The 26,394-nt window shown below is 46.1% G+C and overlaps 1 protein-coding gene across 1 annotated transcript in view; it reads left to right on the forward strand.

The window, feature by feature from the left end:
- The window catches only part of LOC135559380 (flagellar attachment zone protein 1-like), an 80,462-nt gene that overhangs the window by 23,070 nt on the left and 30,998 nt on the right, over positions 1-26,394 (forward strand). The window contains exon 4 of the mRNA XM_064993543.1: positions 17,715-17,788. Within this exon, the coding sequence (XP_064849615.1) occupies positions 17,715-17,788 (74 nt within the window). The remainder of the gene's footprint in view (positions 1-17,714; positions 17,789-26,394) is intronic.

Raw genomic sequence — 26,394 nt, forward strand, 5'->3', positions numbered from 1 at the left:
GGGGTCACTGTATTTTAGATGTTTCCAACTAATTGCTCTTTTTTGAGTTTTTATTATTAGTGGATATTGGCCTAATTCATTGCATGCATTGTTTGTAGTTTTCATCTGGACATGTAGGAGAATCTTACAGAACTCTGCATGCAGGGTTTCAATGGGGTGTTGGTCCCATTTGATGAAATCTTGTTTTGCAAGTGGACCCCACACCTCGCTGCCATAAAGTGCAATTGGTTCAATGACATATTCAATTAGTTTTAGCCAAATTTTAATAGGTATTTCAATTTGAATTAGCTTTTTAATGGCGTGCTTTCTCTCTTAGCTCATTCAGTGCCTCATTAAGGTGTCCAGTTGAGCTTATTTTTAAACCTAAGTAATTGTAGTGTGTGCAGTACTCTATATATTTTGTACCAATTGAGAACTTTGGTCTAATTCCCTGAGATCTGGGTCTTCTCTGGAAAATGATTATTTTAGTATTTTTGGGGTTTACTTTCAGGGCCCAGGTCTGGCAGTACTGCTCTAGCAGGTCCAGGCTCTGCTGTCGGCCATGTGCTGTGGGTGACAGCAGGCATAGGTCATCTGCGAAGAGTAGGCATTTAACTTCTAAATGGTGGAGACTAACACCAGGGGCCAATTCGTTAATGTATTTATTGAAGAGTGCAGGGCTCAGATTGCAACCCTGGCGAAGGCCCCGCCCCTGGTTAAAGAATTCTGTTATTTTCTTTCCAATTTTAATGCTGCACATATTGCCAGTATACATTGATTTAATTATGTCATATGTGTCACGCCCTGGTCTATATTTATTATGTTTATCTTAATTTATTGGGTCAGGCCAGGGTGTGACATGGGTTTATTTGTGGTGTGTTTCGTCTTGGGGTTGTGTGGGGTGTATAGCATAGTCTTTGGCTGCCTGAGGCGGTTCTCAATCAGAGTCAGGTGATTATCGTTGTCTCTGATTGGGAACTGTTTAGCGCAGCTCGAGCTGTCAGTCTGCATGGAGCAGCCAGAGCTGTCAGTCTGCATGGAGCAGCCAGAGCTGTCAGTCTACATGGAGCAGCCAGAGCTGTCAGTCTACATGGAGCAGCCAGAGCTGTCAGTCTACATGGAGCAGCCAGAGCTGTCAGTCTACATGGAGCAGCCAGAGCTGTCAGTCTACATGGAGCAGCCAGAGCTGTCAGTCTACATGGAGCAGCCAGAGCTGTCAGTCTTCATGGAACAGCCGGAGCTGTCAGTCTGCATGGAGCAGCCGGAGCTGCCAGTCTGCATGGAGCTGTCAGTCTGCAAGGAGCTGCCAATCTACAAGGAGCTGCCAGTCTGCCAGGAGATGTCAGTCTGCAAGGAGCTGTCAGTCTGCAAGGAGCTGCCAGTCTGCATGGAGCAGCCAGAGCTGTCAGTCTGCAAGAAGCCGCCAGAGCTGTCAGTCTACATGGAGCAGCCAGTCAGCCAGACTCTTCCAGATCCGCCAGTCAGCCAGACTCTTCCAGATCCGCCAGTCAGCCAGACTCTTCCAGATCTGCCAGTCAATCAGATTCTTCCAGATCTGCCAGTCAGCCAGGATCTGCCAGAACCGTCGATCTGCCGGATCCAAATACCTGGCTGAGCTTCCTCTCAATGCTGGGCTTTCTCTCAGTGCTGGGCTTCCTCTCAGTGCCGGGCTTCCTCTCAGTGCCGGGCTTCCTCTCAGTCCCGAGCTTCCTCTCAGTGCCGAGCTTCCTCTCAGTGCCGAGCTTCCTCTCAGTGCCGAGCTTCCCCTCAGTCCCGAGCTGCCCCTCAGTCCCGAGCTGCCCCTCAGTTCCGAGCTGCCCCTCAGTCCAGTGGGGTTCTGGGTGAGGACTACTAGGCCATGGTCGGCGGCGAAGGTGGACTATCCTAGGACGCGAGGAGGGGGGACTAAGACATCTATAGAGTGGGTTCCACGTCCCGCGCCGGAGCCGGAGCCGCCACCATGGACAGACGCCCACCCGGACCCTCCCTATTGTTTTGATGTGCGTCCAGGAGTCCGCACCTTAGGGGGGGGGGGGGTTCTGTCACGCCCTGGTCTATATTTATTATGTTTATCTTCATTTATTGGATCAGGCCAGGGTGTGACATGGGTTTATTTGTGGTGTGTTTCGTCTTGGGGTTGTGTGGGGTGTATCGCATAGTCTATGGCTGCCTGAGGCGGTTCTCAATCAGAGTCAGGTGATTATCGTTGTCTCTGATTGGGAACCATATTTAGGGTGATTGTTCCTGTCTCTGTGTCTTCACCAGATAGGACTGTTTAGGTTTTTTCACGTTCCGTTTTTTTTTTTTGTATCGTTCGTGTTTTTTCGTTCTTCATTAAACATGTCTCAAAAATACCAAGCTGCATTTTGGTCCACTCCTCCTTCAACAGAAGAAAGCCGTTACAATATGTTTTACCCCCTACACCACTTTCAATAACTTTGTAGAACAGTCCTGTATGCCAAATAGAATCAAATGCTTATTGGATGTCGATAAAGGAAGCGTATATTTTGTTATTATTTTGGTGGACATGTTTATCTATCAGGGTGTGTAGGGTGTAAATATGATCAGTTGTGCGATGTTTTGGTATAAATCCAATTGGGCTTTTACTCGAGACATTGTGCTTATTAAGGAAGTTTAGAACACTTGCATTTATAATACTACAGAAAACCTTCCCCAGGTTACTGTTCACACAAATGCCTCTGTAATTGTTAGGGTCAAATTAGTCTCCGTTCTTAAAGATTGGGGTTATGAGTCCTTGATTCCAGATGTCAGGGAAATAACCTACACTCAGGATCAAATGAAACAGTTTTAATATGGCCAGTTGAAATTTTGCACTAGTGAGTTTGAGCATCTCATTTAGGATGCCATCAGGTCCGCATGCCTTTTTAAATTTGAGAGCTTGAAGTTTCTTATAGAGCTCCTGGTCTCTCTATCGGTCTCTCTCTATCGGTCTGTCTCTCTCTCTGCTGTCTCGTTCTCTCTCTGTCTCTCTCTGTCTCTCTCTGTCTATCGGTCTGTCTCTCTCTCTGTCTCTCTCTCTATCTATCGGTCTCTCTCTTTCTTGCTTTATTGGCATGACATAACAATGTACATATTGCCAAAGCTTATTTTGGATATTTACAATATAAAATTAGAATCAAAATTGTCAATGGGACAATGTTGACAACTCTCTCTCTCTCTCTCTATAGGTCTCTCTCTCTGTCTGTCTTTCTTGGTCTCTCTCTCTCTATCGGTCTCTCTCTCTCTATCGGTCTCTCTCTCTGTCTGTCTCTCTCGCTCTTTCTCTCTCTCTCTATTGATGTCTCTCTCCATTTATCTTGTTCTCTCTTTCTTTCTCTCTCTGAAGCATGAGCTGATATCCTCCTTTGAAAAGGTAATGATCCTGGTGTGTTGAGATTATGTATGTGCGCTGCACAATGTAATGGCCCGGCTTTTTATTGCCTGCCGCATACTAATCCCACAACTGAAGGAATGAGATGACACCTGCAGGGAGCTGTGTGAGCCGCAGCCCCACATGAAAGAGCGGCCATTAAAAATGATCAAAGAAATTACAGCACTCTGCCGCACAACACTGCTCTCACGCCTGGCTAGGTGTACATCCCTGTGCCTGTCACACACACACACACACACACACACACACACACACACACACACACACACACACACACACACACACACCAATTAGTATCTCTGTCTGATGGAACTTTTCCATGTGATCTCTGTGGAAATGTCCTCACTCTAAGTTGCCCTAGGCTTTCTACAGACCCTGATACACCCACACTTGCAGATAGGAGGAAATGGTGGCCATGCATACGCTCAAGAGTTTTCCATACCTCCACCACAGATGATTCATGACAACTGTTTCCCAATTGAATATTTATTTGCACTTTTCTCTATCAAGTAGCCACTTGTTATATCAACAAATAGTTTGAAGGATTATTCGTCTAAATAGCAGATTGTTTCTAGCATGATAATTGAATCGTGTTAAGATGTTATTAAAGCTGAATGAATACTAATGCTGGCTTATCTGCTGCTGATTTGAACTACAGTGAATCTGCTTGTATAGTGTTGCTAGTCAGAGCCTGATATCATGTGTGGACTGTGTCAATGACACTCATGGGGCCTGTAGGCTGTGTAGAGTCTATACCTTCTCTCCATGTCTGGTGTCAGTCCATCTATCTTTCTTGTTCTCTCTCTCATTATCACTTTTTCATTGTACTACCGCTGTGTTTCTCTCTGTCACTGTATTTATGTCTCCTCCATTATCTCTCTCACCTGATCCCTCTCCTCCTTTCACCCCCCCTCTCTCTGTCTTCCTCGCCCCTTCTCTCTCGCTCTCCCCCCCCTCTCTGTCTCCCTCTCCTCCTCTTTCTCTCTGTCTGTCCGTCTCTCCCAGGCAGGTCTCTCTCCTCTGCAGCATGTCCATTTTGTGTGGCTACACAGTGTGAACCAGGCAGCTGCTCTTATCAGTGGGCCCAGTGTGGAGAGATGACATTTTACTGCAGCCAGTCAACCGCTCCGCTCCTCATAACACGTTCACTCTCCCTCTCAGAGTAGAGACACGCTGATAAATGCAATTTCATTTCCTTTAGAGACCCAGAATAATACTCTTTTGCTTTGTTAAATGGCCGCTCTGAAATGGCAACTGCTCCTAAATGTGGCGGCAGAATGATGAGGACGGAACTTTGATGACAAAGGGGAGTGGAGGAATGGAGAAATGGCTTTGGCCCGAGATGCAAAGCAGTTCTGAATTCTTCTCATTGCAAGTGATTATTGTAGCAAGCATATATTATTTGATTTATTTTCTGTCATGAACATAGAGCGCTCCGAAGCTTAGAAAGATGGTTATCTTGGGGAGCCATTTTAGTAAAAGATTCCTCTCCTCTCTTCTGCCCCCTCCCTCCCTCTCTCAGCGGTCCATTTTAGAGCCACGCGGCTGCATGGTTTGGTGGGTAATTTCACTGCCTTTTCATGTGTCGGAGGGCGAGGAGTCCTCCTCCATTAGGTAGTGTCTTCTTGTGATGTATGCGCAGAAAAGCAATCTGATGTTTATTCATGACTTTCAAGGCAATGCCTTAGCTGAGCCCTCTGATTTCCTTTTAAGGAACAAAACTACGTGAGATTGAGACTTCCGCTTAAAGGCACAGAGAGCCATCTTGCAGCACTTCTCCCTCCCTCTCTGTCTCTCTCTCATCTATCCCTCGTTTTTTCCAATCTTCTTTTAAATTCTCCCCCGATGTTATTTCTGTCAGCTTTAATTTACTTCACCCTCAGAAAAAAAAGATCACATGGTTATTTCCCTGCATTCTGCCGGCAGGCTCTCCATCTCGCCTCTGTACTTTGTTAAGGACTTTGATGAAGAGATGAATTTGGAGAGTTTTTCTGGAAGGGCAGCATGTTAATGAATCAGCACCAACATGAGACTAAATGGCCTTTTCTGGTCATGCACACAAGGGCACAGCATGCCTGGTGCTAGCTAGAGACTGCCCTCCCTTCCCACTTTCTCCACCCTCCACCTCCCAGAACGTCAACCCACCTGCTCACGGTGCTGACCTATCATCCTGTACAGCTCTGTAGTAATCTCCAAGGCAAGCTAACGGCCGGTTGTTCACACTACATTTTGTCTCCAAACCCAAATGAGCAATAAAGTAACCATAATTTGAAAAGCTAGTCCCTATTTGTCTTGTAAATGACTTTTTAATGATAATCAAGCCGCATACATCCATCACGCCAGCACACGCCCATGCAGTTCTGTGATGGGACTCCTCCAATGGCCAAATGGTGTCTATTTATAATCCCAATGACCAAGTTGCAACAAAGCATAGCCTCAGTGCCCTGAGGCAGTAGCACCACCTGTCACGACTAGCAGGGCTGCTGCATAGCTCCTAAACGGTGGCTCTTAGAAATGGGGGGTTGGATGGGGGGCCCTGGGATCCATTGTGCAGCTCAGACCCCACACAGGAACATATACAATAGAGAACTGTCAGCACTTGTAAAACACTAATGTTGAGCACTGTTTGTTTTGTGCAGGCCACACAGCATGTAGGCCATCTTTTAACACATGAACCATTGAAAGCCCAAAAGAACCCCAACGCCCCCCTTCTTCACCCCCACTCTCCCATGTTTGGGGGGAGCAGCTTATACTTATTAACATGAGCCCGGTAGTATTTTCGGGCTGACCATAGAGGTGCACTGGAGCATGAGTGAGGCAAATGACTCCCTTTTGGACTTAACATATGTAATGTTGCACTAATCAACACGCAGCCCGGCGTTGAGCCGTGCATATTCCAAACTGATATTATACATAATGGAAATGTGGCGACCGCCGCAAATGCCAAAGAGAGCGAAGGAGCAGGTAGAGAGGAGGGGCAGGGAGGGAGCAGGGAGAGAGGAGGGAGCAGGGAGAGAGGAGGGAGCAGGGAGAGAGGAGGAGCAGGGAGAGAGGAGGGAGCAGGGAGAGAGGAGGGGAGGGAGCAGGGAGAGAGGAGGGGGCAGGGAGAGAGGAGGGGCAGGGAGAGAGGAGGGAGCAGGGAGAGGGAGGGAGGGAGGAGGGAGGGGGCAGGGAGAGAGGAGGGGGAGAGGGCAGGGGAGGAGGGGCAGGGAGAGGGAGGGAGAGGGAGAGGGAGGGGGCAGGGAGAGAGGAGGGAGCAGGGAGAGGAGGGAGAGGGAGGAGGGGGGCAGGGAGAGGGAGGAGGAGGGAGCAGGGAGAGAGGAGGGAGCAGGGAGAGAGGAGGGAGCAGGGAGAGAGGAGGGAGCAGGGAGAGAGGAGGGAGCAGGGAGAGAGGAGGGAGCAGGGAGAGCGAGGGAGCAGGGAGAGAGGAGCGAGAGCGAGAGCTGGCGTAACCGACTGATTGTGGGGCTGTCAAGTTGATTTGCATGAAAAAGGGTGGGCTAATTGCAACATTTAGCTGCAGCGTGGTGATAATACAGAACAGGATTACTGAAGGACACAGAGGGGCTTTTATTAACGCCAAGGATTTCCTGGGGTTTGGGAGAGACGCACCACCACCTTCTGTTTCTGTATGAGCCATTCACAGCTACCACTCACCCACTGTCTGGAGCCGTGGCATATCCATCACAACACACACACACACGCGCACTGCCTGAATCATCGTTTCAGCACTCGCTGCTCACCAGTCAAACAGCCACACCATATTTATGTGTCATTACATTGACCAGCTCTGCAGAGATGGAGAAAGTAAAGTTAACTGCAGTGAAGGGCTAAGGCTGCTGAAAAGTGTTGCATGGGGGGGGGTTGCTAGAGCTGCCGAAGGCCTTCTCTTTCTTTCTCTTTCTTTAATAATGAATGATGGATGTTTCAAATTAGAAAACAGTGCTGAGAAAATCCAATTCAGTGGTGAGCTTTGGAAGGAGGGCATAAAGAATAAGCAGTGGACTTCTGTATTAAAGGTCTGTTTGCTCACAAAGGGACCGCTGGTGTATGATTTAACATGCCTGGTGTATGATTTAACATGCCTGGTGTATGATTTAACATGCCTGGTGTATGATTTAACATGCCTGGTGTATGATTTAACATGCCTGGTGTATGATTTAACATGCCTGGTGTATGATTTAACATGCCTGGTGTATGATTTAACATGCCTGGTGTATGATTTAACATGCCTGGTGCATGATTTAACATGCCTGGTGTATGATTTAACATGCCTGGTGTATGATTTCACATGCCTGGTGTATGATTTAACATGCCTGGTGCATGATTTAACATGCCTGGTGCATGATTTAACATGCCTGGTGTATGATTTAACATGCCTGGTGTATGATTTAACATGCCTGGTGCATGATTTAACATGCCTGGTGTATGATTTAACATGCCTGGTGCATGATTTAACATGCCTGGTGTATGATTTAACATGCTTGGTGTATGATTTAACATGCCTGGTGCATAATTTAACATGCCTGGTGCATGATTTAACGTGCCTGGTGCATGATTTAACGTGCCTGGTGAAAATGGGCTCTATTATGTACCATTAACAAATCAACCAGGCCCACCCAGAGTGGATCTGGGGCTCTCAACCAGTTGTCGTGGCCTTTGTCTTTCCTCACTACGCATTGATTTATAGACCATGCTCTTAATCACATTGGCATGGAGGAACACGATTGAGTGTGTGGTTATGTGCGTGTGTGTCTGTGCTTGTGAGGGGACGGGCGTTAGGACGTGGATCAATGCTTGGTAAAGCCTGTGGATCTGGTCATTTACCATTTGTTATCTCTGTTCTTAACTCTCTATCTTTCCACAGACTTCATTCCTGTTTATTTATCTCATTCTGTCTCATCTCTCCATCCCCTCAAGTTCAATTAGTTACATCTCATTCTCCATCACCCACTTTGGTACCCACTATTACACTCTCATAAACCTCTACTCTTCATCCCTCTCTCCCCTCACTCCCCCATCTTTCTATCCTGTCTCCCCCTCAGTCTCCCCTGTCTCCCCGATTCTCCTGGTCCTTCTGCTGGTCTCTGTGATATGCATGGTCTCTTTGTGATGGCAGGAATCTGGCTCTAATGAAGCCAGCATGACCAGAGAGCAGCAGCAGCAGCCAACCAGGAGGATGTCTGGCCTTTCACTTGCTGAACAGAGGGATTGGCTAATATCCCTGTCCACCACATTAAAAAAGAAGGAAAAAAAAGGAAAAATAGACATTCCTTTTTAATGATCTGTTTCTTCTGAGCCGGGACGCAAAGAAGGCAAATCCGTAAAGTATGGAGGAATCAAAATGGAATAATAGCGGTGTTAGTTGTAAAAGACACATTTCCTCTGTGTTCTCGCTGTGATCGGCGTAATGCTCCAGCTTGGCACTGAAAAAAGGGTTCATGCTTTTGGCCTTTGGGACGAGGAATGAGGAAAGAGGTCTTCAAGGTCCTCTATGGCGTCTTTTGTGCCAGTCATTTAAAAGACTGGACATGAGAGAGGAACAACTGCTGGAGTTACAGTCCAACTCCCCCAGCAAGGGGAGGGTTAGTAGCTAAGTTACTGCAGCTTCACCCAGCTATGCTACTCTCTTTATGAGTGCATGTGAACATGATTCCCTGCAGTAGGAAGGACATTACTTGCACACACACACACACACATGCACTCGCACCCACTCAGGTGTCAGGTAGGCTACACTGCCGTAAAAAGCAGTGTTTCCCAGTAAAGATGGCCATATATTTCACTGCGGCGTGAAAGTGTTATTCTAGGTCGGATTCACAAGTTCAACACGGCTGGTCTGTAGACTGCCACAGCTGTAGGGATTGTGTGTGTTTTTTATCTTTGGTGTTTGGCTTTATAGTGAGGAATATTATATGCTTGTGATTCTTTTTTTCATTACAATGGCGAGTTTAAAAAGGTTTGGGTTGGACGGAGGACAGCTCGGAGCAGTACATGTTCGTTTTATTTGCGCTGTGGCCTTGTATGAATGATTCGAGCAGTGTTCAACTGGGCCTTGTGCGTATAGTGTTTAAACAGCTACAGATGCAGGTCTGTGTGCCTCAGAGAGCCTTTGTTTAAGTTGGCTACCTCTTTGGAGCAGTTACTCTAACTTCAGCTGTGGGATTTCCCAAAAAAACCTGAAGAAATGTCTCTTTCAATCCAATTAAGTCTGTCATTGCCCTTTAGCAGTAAACTGTAGAGGCAGCACATTTTTTCCTCAGCCAGCAGAGGTCATATTGTTATGCATCTCCCAGCCTATGTCTATTCTTATGAGCGGACCTCTTGCCTTTTCTCATCTCATTCTCATTCTGAGGCCGTTTGGATGGGTGGGGAGGTCTGGGCCGACAGGGTTCTCCTGACAGAACTGTCAATTCTGTGCAACACGTAACTTGAAGTGCTTCCCCTTGTCGGTTTGAGCGGCTTAGGTCTTATTAGATCAGGGCTGCAGTAGATCCATTAGGCCAGGGTTAGGCTCACCTCTGGGATGGACTCTGGCTGGCCAGCATGCAGCGCTGCACTGTGCCTCTGGCAGCTGTTGGGTGTCAATGACAGAGAGAATATGGCCAAGTAGAATCAGCATTTCCTTCGACTGAAACAGCTATGATGGGAGGATGTAGCCTAGGTGTGCCTATGAACCAGGGGATTGGCGAGGTAGATTCTATTTGGCAGCTGTATACAGGAGAAAGATAATAGACACCATAGAAACAGAATCCATGGTAGAATCCATGGCAGGGGGTTGTGGTGGTTGTAAAAGCTGTGGTGGAGGTGATTAGGGGAGTCCACAGTAGACAGTGGGAGTAGTAGTGGTGGCTGAAGCTGTGATGATGAGTATGTATAGGAGGGAGACAGTAGTAGTGCTGGATGAGATGGTACAGTACAGTAGCAGCAGCAGCATGGGGACTACAGGCAGCCTGCTGCTGTAATGAGAGAGTGAGCTGTCAGAGACACGCGTGTAATGGCTCCCCTGCCAGCTTCCCAGTTCAGGCCCTATGGGATTCAGCACAGACACTCAGTCTCTCTCTCTCTCCCTGGCTCTCTCTCTTAGGCCTGATCAGAGACCATGTCAGGCCTCTCATATCCTCCCAGCTGCTGTCTTCTTAGCTCTCTCACACTCACACACACACACACACACACACACACACACACACACACACACACACACACACACACACACACACACCACACACCACACACACACACACACACACACACACACACACACACACACACACACACACACACACACACACACACACACACACACACACACACTCACTCTCTCTCTATCTCTCTGTCACCTTCTCACTCGGCACACAAACTGAGAATGGACATTCAGGTAGTACATCTCCCAGGCTCTCCTTTCTTCCTCCCCTTCAGTCAGTCTGTGTGTACTGTACAGCTCCTTTCAGGGGAGTCTATTCCCAGTGAAGAGGGCAGGCAGCAGCTTCACATGGGGCCAGCCAGTATAGTCACGCAGTGATGTCACGGTGTCTATATTTATATCTCTCTCTGACAACCACTCTGCTGTAAGCACTGCTCTGCTGCTGTAGCACGTCCATGGTCAGCTGACTACTACTGTACACCACCTCCTGCTAGTCCAAGGTCATTTTCACTAGGCCTCCCTCCCAGTTACTCATTAAGACCAGATGGGGAGTTGAGATGTAGCTAAGGTATAGTCTACTGTACAACAACTAGTATGAAGACTAGCTTGTACTGTTTGAGGGCCCAGTTCAGGGATATCTATTGCTCTCTGTTGATATTGAGGATGCAACATGCATTTCAGGATAATTTCTCATACTGTTCTAACAGAGGAATGGAGTCTGAATCAGACCCTCCCCAGCCTCATCTGTAAATGCCCCCCTATGCAGCTCCGCTGTTATGACAGTCATGCTAATAACATCCTCTACCCAACTTTAAAGGCTTATTATCATATTGTGCCAGATGATTGACAGTTGACCTTCACGCTAGTTTATATTAAGCCAGTGAGACAGTGCGGGTCACCTCGATCGCCTCAGTGACACCGTATTAATACTAATCTGATAGAATTACCAGGAACCAATTAATGTGCAGGCCTGGACTGGGCAGCGGTTCAAGAGATAGTGTTAGCTCTCAGCTGGGCCTGAGCTGCAGCACACACACAGGGGTGCAGATTTAACAGTAGGCAGCATTCCCTGTAGGCGCGCGGCATAGTGTGAGAGGCCACAAGGTGAAGCGGTGCTGCTGTGGAAATGTTTAGGTGAGGTTCCAGTGCCCCTGTTTGGCCTAACGAACACTCATTAGTCAGAGAGAAAATGAGGGAGAAGAGAAGAGTGGTTAGTAAACCAGGAGTTCCGTTTAGCTGTGTGTATTAACACTACAGGCATGGTGGAGGAGGGTTGTCGAGGGCTCTTTGGGTTGTGCTGGAGAGCATCTGAGTGTATCAGTCTATTTGAGGTGCAGACACTCTCACTCAATAACATCAAGCATGCTTACCTGCTGCCTAATGCTCATGCTAATTTGCTTATTTTAATATCCACCGATTTCTCTTTCAGCCCCTGTGAATGGTAGCAGTGAATTATAGACGGCGACACAGTGACTCTGTCCCAATGATTCCCACAACATATTCTGGGAAATCCAGGTCTAGGAGGCTAGAGGCTGTGGGTTGTTGTGGGGGACTCCCCTGGATGTAAGGCAGACTGACCATGTAACAATATACCCTGCTAAGACCCACTGACCCCAACAACCAAGGGTTCGCCTGAAGAAGAGTGCGAGTCCTGAAATAACAGTGTTGAGCCAGGGACTGATCCTGATACCTGAGAAGGCCTGTCTGGTTGTGTACGGTCATCAGTCACTGGGAGGATATAGTCACATTGTCACCTCTTTAATGGTAGCACAGAGACATGCAGCTGTATGTTTACTACAAAGGCCTTGAGGCTGTAAACCTCTGGCTGGTGACTGGGCTACACACGGTGACGAGCCCCACGGTGCTAGGCACCTGAAATGTGCTTTAGGTGTCAGTGTGTCAACCCTATTCACAATGGAACAATAGTGCACTGGATGGAGTTAAGCATGTGATAGCTAGGCTATTTAGGGAGTATGCCTGCCTACCCATGTGTCCAATATAATGGTTATTTAATTAATGAATACATAGTTTATTAGGCTATATTAAATCTGGTAGAGGAGGAGGAAAATACTCTTCATCATAAGTGAGGTCATCTGATAGTTGTATTTCAAGTGACCAAGTGTCTCTCTGGTCACTTTGGCCACATCCCAGGTGAACACAGGTCATCTGCTAACTAAGTTATTTACCAATGATAGAATCTTCTAGACTTTTCATCTACAGTTTGGTACAGTATATGTGTACCACTGAAACCAGGCTGTAGTGTCTCTGTCCCCCTCCCCATGCACTGTGCCATGCCTGGCCTCTCTGTGCTGCAGTAGGCGAGTAATGGGACAGGCTGCTCTGCTCTGCAGGTACAGTGGCAAGCGAAAGTATGTGAACCCTTTGGAATGACCTGAATTTCTGCATAAATTGGTTATCAAATTTGATCAAATCAAAGTTCATTTGTCATGTGCGCTGAATACAACAGTGAAATCCTTACTTACAGGCTCTAACCAATAGTGCAAAAAAGGTATTAGGTGAACAATAGGTAGTTAAAGAAATAAAACAACAGTAAAAAGACAGGCTATATACAGTAGCGAGGCTATAAAAGTAGCAAGGCTACACACAGACACTGGTTAGTCAGGCTGATTGAGGTAGTATGTACATGTAGATATGGTTAAAGTGACATATATGATGCATATATGATGAACAGAGATTAGCAGTAGCATCTGATCTTCATCTAAGTCACAACAAAACAGTGTGCTTAAACTAATAACACACAAATTATTGTTTTTTTCTTGTCAATATTGAGAGATCTCAGAAGACCTAAGATGAAGAATTGTTGACTTGCATAAAGCTGGAAAGGGTTACTAAAGTATCTCTAAAAGCCTTGATGTTCATCAGTCCATGGTAATACAAATTGTCTATAAATGGAGAAAGTTCAGCACTGTTGCTACTCTCCCTAGGAGTGGCCGTCCTGCAAAGATGACTGCAAGAGCACAGCGCAGAATGTTCAATGAGGTTAAGAAGAGTCCTAGAGTGTCAGCTAAAGACTTACAGAAATCTCTTGAACATGCTAACATCTCTGTTGACGAGTCTACAATATGTAAACACTAAACAAGAATTGTGTTCATGGGAGGACACCATGGAAGAAGCCACACTGCTGTCCAAAAAAACATTGCTGCACATCTGAAGTTTGCTAAAGTGCACCTGGATGTTCCACAGCGCTAATATTCTGTGGACAAATGAAACCACAGTTAAGTTGTTTGGAAGGAACACACAACACTATGTGTGGAGAAAAAAAGGCACAGCACATCGACATCAAAACCTCATCCCAACTGTAAAGTATGGTGGAGGGAGCATCATGGTTTGGGGCTGCCTCAGGGTCTGGACAGCTTACTATCATCGGTGGAAAGATGAATTCCCAAGTTTATCAAGACATTTTGCAGGATAATGTTAGGCTATCTGTCCTCCATTTGAAGCTCAACAGAAGTTGGGTGATGCAACAAGGCTACGACCCAAAACACAGAAGCAAATCAACAACAGAAGAAAATATGCCTTCCGGAGTGGCCCAGTCAGAGTCCTGACCTCAACCCGATTGAGATGCTGTGGCATGACCTCAAGAGAGTGGTTCACACCAGACATCCCAAGAATAATGCTGAACTGAAACAGTTTTGTGAAGAGGAATGGTCCAAAATTCCTCCTGACAGGTCTGATCCACAACTAGAGAAACGTTTGGTTGAGGTTATTGCTGCCAAAGAAGGGACAACCAGTTAATAAATCCAAGGGTTCACATACTTTTCCCACCCTGCACTGTGAATGTTTACACACTGTGTTTAATAAAGACATGAAAATGTATAATTGTTTGTGTGTTATTAGTTTAAGCAGAATGTGTTTGTCTATTGTTGTGAATTAGATGAAGATCAGATCAAATTTTATGACCAATTTATGCAGAAATCCAGGTATTTCCAAATAGTTCACATACTTTTTCTTGCCACTGTACAGAGGAAAGTGGCTCTACTTTTACAGCAAGATGACCTTCTCTCTTAAGGTCAAGTGGTGTTGGAGGGTAGAATGACTAAAAGCTCCCCAAAACCTGCCTGCCAGCGAGCACTAACAATGAAGTGCCTTAGACCGCTGCGCCACTCAGGTGGGTTTCCAGTGTGACTCCCAAATGATGAAATGGAAGGACTAGTAAGTGGTAAGGGGTGCACCCTGCTGCATAATAAAGAGGCCCCTTATGCATATTAATATGAGCACTCTGCATAATGCCTACACCATGTGACACGCTCAGTAGCACATAGTCATCCTGTCGGTTAGGCTTTATCTTGCCCACGTTTCACTACTATTATTTATGTCCACATTCCTCCATACAGGGATCCCCTACCTCTTACCCATCAGCCCCACCCTCACCCATCTTAATTCCTCCGCCCCCGGCTGCCAGCCTCGTTCCCACACACTCCCCCTCACACACACTCATGACTTCTTCAAACATACGGCGGAGGTGTGTGCGATGCCAAACAAGAACCTCGTTACCTCCCCTCCCTCTTGGCTGGCTGGTGGAAAGCTTTTGGAAGAACTACAGCGACATCTGCATGTGCTGCGGCTGCAGAGCGCCAGGCTGATACCCGCTATGCTGCGCCGGGCTTCTCCTGCCAGACTGCTCCCCGCCGTACCGCCCCTCCGCCCACACTACCCCTCCGGCTCTCATTACTCAAATTACTAAACAACGCTAATTGTGCGGTGTGTGAAGCTCGCTTCATTTGAATATTCCTGCATATGGCCTGAGGGGATTTGCCTCGCAAGGGGACGGACCTAGCCAGGAAGTCTTGAAGTTTGGGCATCCACAATTAGCTGAGCCATGCGGGCGCTGCTCTCTCTGCACGGGGCTTGTTTTACCTGGAGTTACGCCGTTTCTTTTTTCTTTTGAATTAAACGACACAGCGAAGATCAGATCCTTTATTTGGGGTTTAAAGGCCTCAACATTCTTAGTAACCTTAACTGAATTTATGATGGGAAAAAAATCCTTATTTTTTTTATATATATATATATATATATATATATATATATATATACCTTTACAAATATATATATTTTTTGATTATCATATTGAAAATTGACAAGAAAGTGTGAAAAATATAAGATAATAAAAATAAACATCATTAGCAAAGTCCCACGATTGGTTTTATGTTGAACTGAAACAGACGGTGGGGGAGACAGAAACGGTCCACAATCTGTACGCCTTAATTAATAGTGTGTGTGCGTGTGTGTGTCTTGGGAGCCAACAATGCACCCCTTGTGTCCCATCACAAAAGGACAGAGGGGGGGGAGATTTCTGGAATCAGAAACAATAGATTAATCGCCTGTAATGATTTAATACATGCAATCAGAGTCCAGGCAAGCATATTAATTTGCGCATAAATTACACAACATTTATTTTTCAGATCGGGGGGGTTAGCATGTGTGGGCGGTTGGTTTTGTCTTTTCCCAGGGACATCGTGGTGAAGGTTAGCGACAGAATGCCCCCAGCGATTCCCACGCCTATCCCTGTGCCGCAAGTCACCAGGTTTCAGCTCCCCTGGTCCCACACCCCGACCTGCTGGCGCTGCCCGCCCGCTGCCAGTCGCAGCTTGCCGCCTTGCCAAGTAGAGAATGTTAAACCATTACAGCAGGTCAAACATAATTAAGAGCAAAATGCCCGCTTCCTCATCAACATGATTTTTGTTGTATTAATGATATCCAGAGATCACAGAAAACATATTTGCGATTTGTTCTCCGCTAAGTCTTCTGTGAAAAAATAGGGGGAAAATCCATTCTGTGACAAGGTGCTGTAATTAAAGGGATTACATTTTTTTCCAAATCGTCCTGCAATAATTGACTATAACCATAGATATCCACATCATTTACATACACACACACACACATACTGTATGCATGACGAGTCCTTGCTGCGCAGATTGGAAGACACTCAATTAATCCGAGTTGGAAAGGTTGAGCGCGCCCACTTTTTTAAATTAACGTTGAATTAAAACGAATTGGCAGGTTGCCGGAAAGCAGACGCACGGCTTTGAAGATTGCCATCGCATAATGAGTCGCTCTTTCCTTTTTTACACTTTGGGTTCCTCCATTTCTACTCCCTCGCTCTCCGCTGCCAGTTGCCAATGTGCCTTAGCGATTTAATGATATGCAAATGAAATATGCATAAAACCATTCTGCTGAAGGATGATTAAGCACAGAGGACATTAGCCTGTGCCCGCCACAGTGTCTGTTGTCTCCTCTCCATTCCGCTTCGCCCGGCGCCAACGACAGACACCACTGGAACAAAGCTCAATACTAATTATTGGAGAACACTAATAATATCCAATTGAGAGAAATTAAATTCCAGGCAGGGTATATTCTCACTCCTGTTTTGTAAGATCCATATCCAGAGAAGTGAAGGCAAAGTCCCCAGAGCTGAGGACTGGAGCTGTAGAGAGCAGAGAGGAAAGGAGAGGAGGCAGAGACCAGGTTTTCCAGGATAGCACTTGAAGAGACTAGCATTGCCAAACATTGCAGGAGCTTTTCTCTGCTTGTTTGTTAGTAGTGTTGCATTATTTGAATGCTGTCTTATTAAAGAAGGAAGGAAAATATCCCCCTTTCTCAATTTCTCTCTCAATTTCCCCCCCTTTCTCCCTCCTGTTTTCTGCTGCGAGCTCTCATTTTTTGGTAATCCATTTGTGTAATGAAGACGTGGCGCAATTAACTTCCCCCATGGAATTAAATAAAAGGCCGATCATCCAAACCTCATTAGCTCCGAAAGATTATAATATCCACACGCGTTCCGCCGTGAAGGTTACGGGAAAAAACACAACAGAATTACGAATTAAACCGTTAATTGTGTATATTTGGATCGCGGTTTAAGTGACCGCAGCTTAGATGCCCAAAAAGATGCCACCATCCATACCAGCCTTTCCTTACTGGTGGCAGCCTGGCTCTGACATCTTGGTGGTGTATGCCAAGACAGTGTAGGAAGCACAAAGATCTTATAATCCCTCCCTTTGGATGGCTTCTTCAATTATTCATATTCCACAACCGTGCCCTGTTGTCCAACAAGAGGGGGAAAAAGTTTGGGATATCCATTTGTGATGGCCGATGGCTGATGTTGATTTCTTTCTCGCTAAATGTTATAATTATTCCGGTGCAATTAGTGAACTTAACGAAACCCTCCAATCTGTCTGTTTGCAGCGGCGCCTATCCTTGGCTCTGTGCCCGATGCCAGTGGACCTCGCGGGAACCACGGCAACGTTCCTCCGGACCCCGTAAGTACCAAGACCCGCGACCCGAACCAGTTGGTACCCCATCTGCATCTGTTCCTCATAGTTTACCCCTTCCACTTTACGCCAATAAAAACACTGGAAGGGTGGAGTTTGGTAGTTCCTTTGGTTGGTTGGCAAGGAGGGGGCAAGCTAAAAAGCGTGGGTGAGGGGGTGCCGAAAGTGTTCCCAAGGCCCCCCTACCCCAGCCTGGAAGAGTTGCAGGCAGGCCAGCTGGGTTAGGGTATCTCCTCCACACCCCACCAGTGTGTGTGTCTGCAGCCGGGGCTGCTGCTTCTGTCCCCCTGCCTCCTGTGCCCCTGCCCCCTCCACTGAGTTCCAGCATGTCTGTTGTCTGTGTGGCATCCCCCTCGCCTCAATCTGGTTCCCATACTGATGGATGCTGTATAGAGCCTACAGCCTGAGCCATTCATCTCCCTGGTGATTGCTGTGAATGTAGATAAATCACACACACACACACACGCGCCTGCCTCTCTGGCATAGCTTAGCTTGCTGCTGAAGTAGATTTTCATTCTTTCTGTTTTTGCCTTTTATTATTATTTTTTTTCAAGAAGTTGTTCCTGTCACGCATAAATCCCACACACCTGGAATAAACCATGATGTGCGATAAGTTTTTCTTTGGCGAAAAACAAAAAGTATTTTAAACGAACGCAGAGAGAAAAGTAAATGAATTCCTGTCTGTCCGCTGATTATAATTTGTGTTGGCGGTTCATTAGTATGCATATTCATGTTTGCAGTTTTTTTTTCTTTTTGTGTGTGTGTGTGTCTTTGTAAACAGCTGCTGTTGAGACCTTGGCACAGTCCCTCAGGTCCTTTCTTCCTCCCTCCTCTCTTGTGGCAGGCAGGCAGGCGATTGGCAGGTTGGCAGCATCTGCGGCAGGGAGGCAGGCAGCAGTGCCCATGGTAGACATTCCTCACTGCAGTGCCTGCCAGCTGGCTTGATGAGAGCTGGAGGAAAATGGTGTGGTGGGGGGGGTTGGCACATAAACCCGCTTCACACACTCCCCTCCCCACAGAACAGCTTGCCGCTTTTGTTTTGTCTTGTTTTCCCCTCTTTGTTTTGTTTGTAATCTTTCCCGTTCCTTTCAGTCCGTCCGTCGCGCTAATTAACAGAGCAAACTTTTGTTGTTCTAATTAGTCATTTGAAGCTGTTGATGGTCTTTGTTTGCACTTGGCTTTCTTTATCTTTGCCAAGCGACCCACGACGGATGCCCAATCGTGTTGATTTGCTCTTGATCGTTGTGTACCATCTCTCGCCCCCTTCCATTTTTCCGCGACAGATGCCACCGTGTTCCCGCTGGTACACCTCTCGAAGATCGTGGGTACCGAATCACCACCGCTCCCCGGGCATCCTCAGAAGCGGTGACTTTCCTGCAAATCCGTAACGCCACCTTCCAGATAGACATGGTGCCTTTTCATCGCCGGTGTTTTCCTAGGGTGCGCCGTGACTGCCGATGAGCAGGTTGGCATGGCGTACGCTGCCTGGCTGGCTGGTCGGTTGCCTGGCACAGGGGGTTGTGCTTGAGAAGGGAGAGCAAGAGAGAGAGAGAGGGAGGCGCTTATTTTTGTCCCACCCCCCAGTCATCTCTAGGACAACACCACAAGCTGCAAGTTTCTCTGTGTTGGTTGTTCTCAAATTTCCACTTCCCCCACCAGTCCCTTGTGGCAGAGCCCATTTCCTTCATTTCCCCTGGTCCCTGGCTCCTTCGCCAGCCCCCTGGCATCCTGCGCTGTGGGCCACCTATCATCTTTTGTTTTTTGTTTTCAAGCCGATACGTCCTCCCTCCACTCCTTGCCACCATGCTATGCCAAGCGCTCCATCCCAACCCCCAAGGTGTCCCCTGAAATTCCTCCGGGTGCACCGCTCTTCTCTTCCCATCGTCAGAAGGCTCCTTTCTTCTGTAATCTGTGGCAGCAGATGTTCTCCTCTTCTCCTCTGCGGTGGCGTTGACTTGACGTTGAGCCTTGGCTCCAGAACCTCATCCGCATCCGCACTCTAACTTCTACTATTTGTAAAACATCCACCCTCCCCAATAAAGTCCCAACCCTGGCGTGGCACTAGCTACCAAATCAGGCGGGGGTCTTTTCGTCTCCCTGTCTACATCTAGCCGCCTACCCCCGAGAGCGAACGCGAGTCCGCCCTGGCGCTACCACTGAATGGATGGCACTGTGCCAGCTTCTCTCTGCCATCATCTGCATTCGCTGCTTGTTTCTCTCGCTCGCCCACCCCTCTCTTCTGTCTCTCCCTCTCTTACCCTCCCCTCCTTCTCCGCCCGAATCCCCCTTTTGTTCTATAGGCTTGACATTAATTAACATGCGGGTTAATTGACTCTAAAAGCTGATTAATTGCTCTTAACATCTCCCATAGTCTGGCTAGCTTTGTGTCGCGCCCCGTGCCCCCTTCTGCCTGGCACCGTCTGTGCCTCTACCTTGCCCTAGCTAGCCTCCAAGTTGGCTGGTGCTAGTAGAAGAGCAGAGAGATAGCCAGCCCTGCAGCCAGCAGCTCTGGTATAGTGTAGTGTTATAGACGTGAGTGAGCAGTGCCCCTACCCCACTGTACACTGGGAAGGATCTCAGGCTGCTTATTGGACTATAGCTGATCGCAGTTGACGTTTTGCTGTCTGATCCCACCGCAGGATGTTGCAATGGCATTTTGTTATAAATAATCAAAGTCCTCCTGCAATCACCTCCCACCCCTTTTTCTATCTACCCTTCTCCTCCCTTTTTCACCCTCCCTCTCTCTCTCCACCCTCTCCGTCCCTCTCTCTCTTTCTGTCTCTAAACTAACACACTTTCACACCAGCAGATACCAACTCTCCTGTCCTGTCTTGCCTTTTCACTCTTTTCTATGACCATCTGTTTAGCTTTTTCACATTTTTTTTAACGAACTTCGAGGATTAAATGGATAACGAATCAAAGTTGTAAATAAATTGCCATGTTTTTGGTCGTTTTTCTAATAGCGCTCCTTATGTACCGTGCGGTAATGATCTTTTCTCTCTTGTCGTTAGCGGTTTCGGGTAACCTCGCTGAGAATTAGCCTGAATTAGCTACATCTGTCATATTTGATTAGGTAATTATCTTGGCCACACCGCTTTCTGTCTTTTATTTTTTCTGGTCGTTCTGAACGGAGCTGATGAGGTTAAAAATGAGAGACAGAGTGGGTTTTAATTATTAAATAATATGCCCCCTCCCTCTGAAAGGCGTCTGCCAAGTGTCGTTAATTAGACAGGCTGCTGCTCGCATTAATAGTCAAGGTAGAACAGACTCATTAAGACACAGCAACACTCTCTCCCTCTCTCTCTCTCACGCACACACACAGCCAGGTTACCAGGTGCCTCAGGATATACAGTAGGCTTGCTCCTTTAGTCTATCATTCCCCTCTCTCCCTGCCTGTGTTTAGATTTGATATGGGTCTGGTCGTAAGCTGTTTAATTGCTGATGTTCTTAGTGTTGACTCTTTTCCCTGCGATCTCCCTGTTCTGTCTTTTGGTGGGGCGGCGAGATCCCTCGCAGCGGCTCTGTCTGGCGCTGGTGTTTTGGGGAGGCTGCGATAGGATGGTGAGACGGGGCGCTGGCACACCACTCCACAGGGCTGAATCACGCTATTCTCTCCTCTTTCACACCCTTTAGTTTTTCCCCCATTATTAAATAAAAAGGAGCATGAGGCAACTGAGGCAACAAGAGGCATCCATTATGCAAATTAAATGCTATTTGCATAATGTCTTACGCCAGGAATATGCAAATGGAGCGTATAATTTATGAGCTCCTGCGTCTGTCTCAGTGTTCCCATAACTTACAAAGAGGATATTTTTGTTCTACACCTTCTCCCCTCCTCTCCAGGCTGGCACAGACACACACAGTCTCACACACACCATACCCATACAAAACAAGCACACACTCTATTCTCACAAAAGGGTTGGTGGCTGTGTGTACCATGGCTGGCAGACTGATGGGGGATAAGGAGGCAGGCTAAGGAAGGGAAGGGGAGGGTTGGTGTGATGGAAGACATGGTGAGAGGGGCACATACCCCCCTTTACAAAGGAACAGTAGCAGAAGCACATTTTCTATAATAAATTAAAGGACACTAATGTGGGCCGGGTGATGGGAAGCCCCTGTGCTTTTTGACTTTTGTTTTGTCTTTGCGAGAGAATATGGTCCTGCCTCTTCTGGCTTTCTTTGATGCCAGCTTTTGGACTTGAGATTTCTGCCTGTCACAGGAGCTGGTAGCTAATCCTCATCTGGAGGGTTTCCTCAGGAGTCAGTCTGAAGAAGACAGAACAGCGCCGGCCGGGATGGAGAGGAGAGAAGAGGGAGGAGAGGCTGCATCTGAAGGCATGTGTGTCGGCTCCCCTCCACACAGCCTCCAGTACCCAGGGCTGCAACATGTCAACCCAGCCCAGCCAAGTCCTCCTCACCTCAGCACTGCTACAACCCGGACCAGAACTAGGAGAAAACCCGGAAGCCTCCATGTTGTCTGATCTGAACCACAACTGTTTTATTTGAGCCTTTTCCTCCTCAGCCTTCTGTCCCTGTTTTTTTCCTCATCCCGGGTTATTGTAATCACCAGCCTGTTTTGCATACTTGATCTGTGGCTAATGTCTGAAGTGACAATACCACATTGTTGAAGAGACAGAAAGCCACAGACGACATGCGTTGGAGAAAAACACGCCCACTTCTGCACTACGGTATTGGGCATAGAGAGACAAACTTTGGATGGTTTCGCTGTGTTTGAAAAATAAATTTCTCCTCAGGGCCTCCAGACCTCTTTTTTTTTGTCCTCGTCTTCTTGCTGGCGACCTGGTGGCTTTTCCTCTCTTTGTATGTGTCCCACACACGGATGGATGGCAGCTGGGGACGCTGTGTGTATGTGTGCCAGGACAGAACCCCCCGTCACACACAGGACCAGTGTGCCCTCCTCCCGCTGAGCCCAGGGGCATCTGCTGCCTACTCCTCTCTGCTTTCCTGGTAGCAGCTAAGCATTGTAGAGTTCAGAGATGATGCGGGCACCGCTGTGTGTGTGTGTGTGTGTGTGATGGCTTTCTGGTATACAGCTCAAACACTCACACAGGGTGTGTCACCTTGACTCCAGGCATTGCAGGATTCTCTATTGCAGTGATCAGATCTCAGTATGGGATGGACAGAAGATTCTTCCATGGGAGTATTGGTTTTGCTTCTGTATCCGTGCTGTGTGTGCCCATGGCTCGGGCTTGGACTGTCACTCGCTCGGCTATACTGTACTTACAGCCTTCGGATCCTGCTACAGCCACTGTTAATTAGAGCGCCGTGATCATTATCCGTATCCATTTAATTCATCGCTGCTCTCAGTTATCGTTTCTGATTCACATTTGTTTGATTTGTGTATATTGGCGCAGTGTGATTGGAAAGATTTTCTGTGTGTATGTATGTGTTATTTTTGCAATCGCAATTATGTCAGGAATTAGCGTTTAACTGCTGGCTTAATTATGCCGCTCAGACCTTTCATTATTCACATGCATGATAATGAGATTCTCAATGAAATGTTGAATATTCACACCAACGCATGTGCTCTGAATATCAGCTGCAGGTCATCAAGAGCAATGTATAACAAATGGCATTTGCAGTGTTTGTTTTTTTCCATTACATTTCCCTTACATTTCCCAAGTGTTCATGTAGTTAAATCGCAAAGTGCAATTGAGACTATAATTGACAATACAAACTCAGAGTAGTAGTCATTGGCTAAATTAGCAATGTCAAATGTAACTAGGTCTGTATTTTTAAAATCCATTTCGCCCTCATTTTCTCTAACGAGACCAGCAATTGTTAGTTCACAGTTTAGTTGCCCTATTTTTATTTTAAATCTAATGTACTGTAGCCAATGTGACAGAGTCACATTGCTCATTATTTTATGTGGCACATTACTTTCACCTGGCGTCAGTGAAATTGTTGCTCTTATTTTTATTTATGTGTTGAACTGACGTGTGGAGCTTTTCTGGCATAAGTGAGAAAGGAGATTTAAAGCCCTGAAAATACCTCCACACTTCTTGTGCTCTCATCAAACAGGAATAGAATTTCATTTCGTTCTCTGAAAAAGCCAAAGAAAAGCAATTTAAAATCTGATTTAACTTTGGTTTGAAGTTCTGTTGGAGGTCTGTACAGGACAGCTGAGCGGCCTGCCATTGCCACTTGTATATATCCACAGTCTGAAAAAAAAAATATCAGGGCATTTGGGAAAGCAAATAAAACTGCATTTAAAGGGAAATGGGAGAGAGACAGAAACGGAAAGACATGACATTGGGCTTTCAAAAGAATTCTTTGTTTCGGAAATAGGCCCACCTTTGCTTTAGATTCAAACTGTGTGTTTGGAGGTCTTGATCACCAAGTTTCTCAACTATTTCATAAGCACACTTGATGATACGAATAACAATGCACGAACGAACCAAAGAGACACAAAATAATGTATGATTGCAGTTTGCTTAGGTTTTGTGTTTGCTAGTATATTTAAAATGTATGTAGTTCTGTCCTTAAGCTATTGTTGTCTATTAAGGTTCTGTGTTATGTCATGTTTTGTGCTTTTGTGTGGACTCCTGCTTTTGCAACAGAACTTGTCCCGATTGAGGCTGATTCCCTGACCTGTCAATGTTCTTAATTTGCTGTTTTATGATTTTGTTATACTCCTGTGAATTCTGTGTTTTTTTTTTTTAGTACCTATAGTTTTTCATGTCGTCTGTCTAATTGTGTAATGACTTGGTGCTGCCTATCTTGGCCAGGACGCTTTTGAAAAATAGATTTCAAATCTCAATGAGCCCTTCCTGGTTAAATAAAGGTTAAATAAAATACAAATAATAAGTATACAAATAAAATACTAAACCCTAGTAACTGCATAATACAAACAGCAGATGTTTACTTTGGGTAGTTGAATACACACTTCCTGTTGAAACGCCAAAATAGTTTAGAGCTGTAATTCTATCCCAAACACCATAGGAGAAAATATCACAGTATCCTAACCAGCAATATTGTGATGCAGCATATCAATGTATACAGCATTCAGCCTCCCACAATTCCAATAAGGAGTAGGCCTAATTAACTGTGAATGGTTCAGTGGTGTTCATCATGTTTTCAAGTTTGAATGTTTTAAATGCTGTTATTGCACTACTTATGTGCACAATGTTGTATCAAAGAGGTGTGTTAGAAAAAATAAATGACCAAAGCACGATGGCTTATGTTTTCCTTGTGATATGGATGTGTCTTTGAGCCCTTTGCCAGTACACAGACACATACAGTGCCTCTTCTGGTGACTCATTTAAGCAGGAAGAAATTATATGGTTATGTGTCAGTCTCAATACCTCTTTCATAGTATTGACTATGCAAGAGGTTGTAGTTAGTGTTTAGTTAGTGGGGCTCAGTGTCTGCACTACTGCAGTAACGGCAGTTTAAATGAACATGCTAATGAATATATGAGTATAGCTCCTCGTAAGATGAGTAGAGCCATTGAGCACTTCAGATGGGCTGTTAGAGTGTTATGCCATCAGTTAATTTGTTGAGTTAATTAGATTTCTCTTCAGTATAGAAGCCATGTTATTTGATACCCCCAGTCAATCAGCAGTTTATCTCTGGCCTCTAGTTATGTGAATGGAACAATAATGAATGTCTTGGCCACAAGTGGGTGTTCAGGCTGGTGATGCTCTTTGTTAAGGTGTCTGATGAATGTTTGAACTCTGTGTTGGAGACATACATGAGTTTCAAGAGCTTAATACTGTAAAGAGTTGAAGTCGGAAGTTTACATACACTTAGGTTGGAGGCATTAAAACTCGTTTTTCAACCACTCCACACATTTCTTGATAACAAACTATAGTTTTGGCAAGTCGGTTAGGACATCTACTTTGTGCATGACACAAGTCATTTTTCCAACAATTGTTTACAGAAAGATTATTTAATTTATAATTAATTCACTGTATCACAATTCCAGTGGGTCAGAAGTTTACATATACTAAGTTGATTGTGCCTTTTAAACAGCTTGGAAAATTCCAGAAAATAATGTCATGGCTTTAGAAGCTTCTGATAGGCTAATTGACATAATCTGAGTCAATTGGAGGTGTACCTGTGGATATATTTCAAGGCCTACCTTCAAACTCAGTGCCTCTTTGCTTGACATCATGGGAAAATCTAAAGAAATCAGCCAAAACCTCAGAAAAAAACATTGGAGACCACAAGTCTGGTTCATCCTTGGGAGCAATTTCCAAACGCCTGAAGGTACCACGTTCTTCTGTACAAACAATAGTACGCAAGTATAAACACCATGGGACCATGCAGCGATCATAACTCTCAGGAAGGAGACACATTCTGTCTCCTAGAGATTAACGTGCTTTGGTGCTTAAAGTGCAAATCAATCCCAGAACAGCAGCAAAGGACCTTGTGAAGATGAAGATGCTGGAGGAAACGGGTACAAAGTATCTATATCCACAGTAAAACGAGTCCAGTATCAACATAACCAGAATGGTCACTCAGCAGGGAAGAAGCCACTGCTCCAAAACCGCCATAACGAAGCCAGACTACGGTTTGCAACTGCACATGGGGACAAAGATCGTACTTTTTGGAGAAATGTCCTCTGGTCT

Source organism: Oncorhynchus masou, chromosome 2, assembly GCF_036934945.1.
Source record: "Oncorhynchus masou masou isolate Uvic2021 chromosome 2, UVic_Omas_1.1, whole genome shotgun sequence".
Taxonomy (NCBI): Eukaryota; Metazoa; Chordata; class Actinopteri; order Salmoniformes; family Salmonidae; genus Oncorhynchus; species Oncorhynchus masou.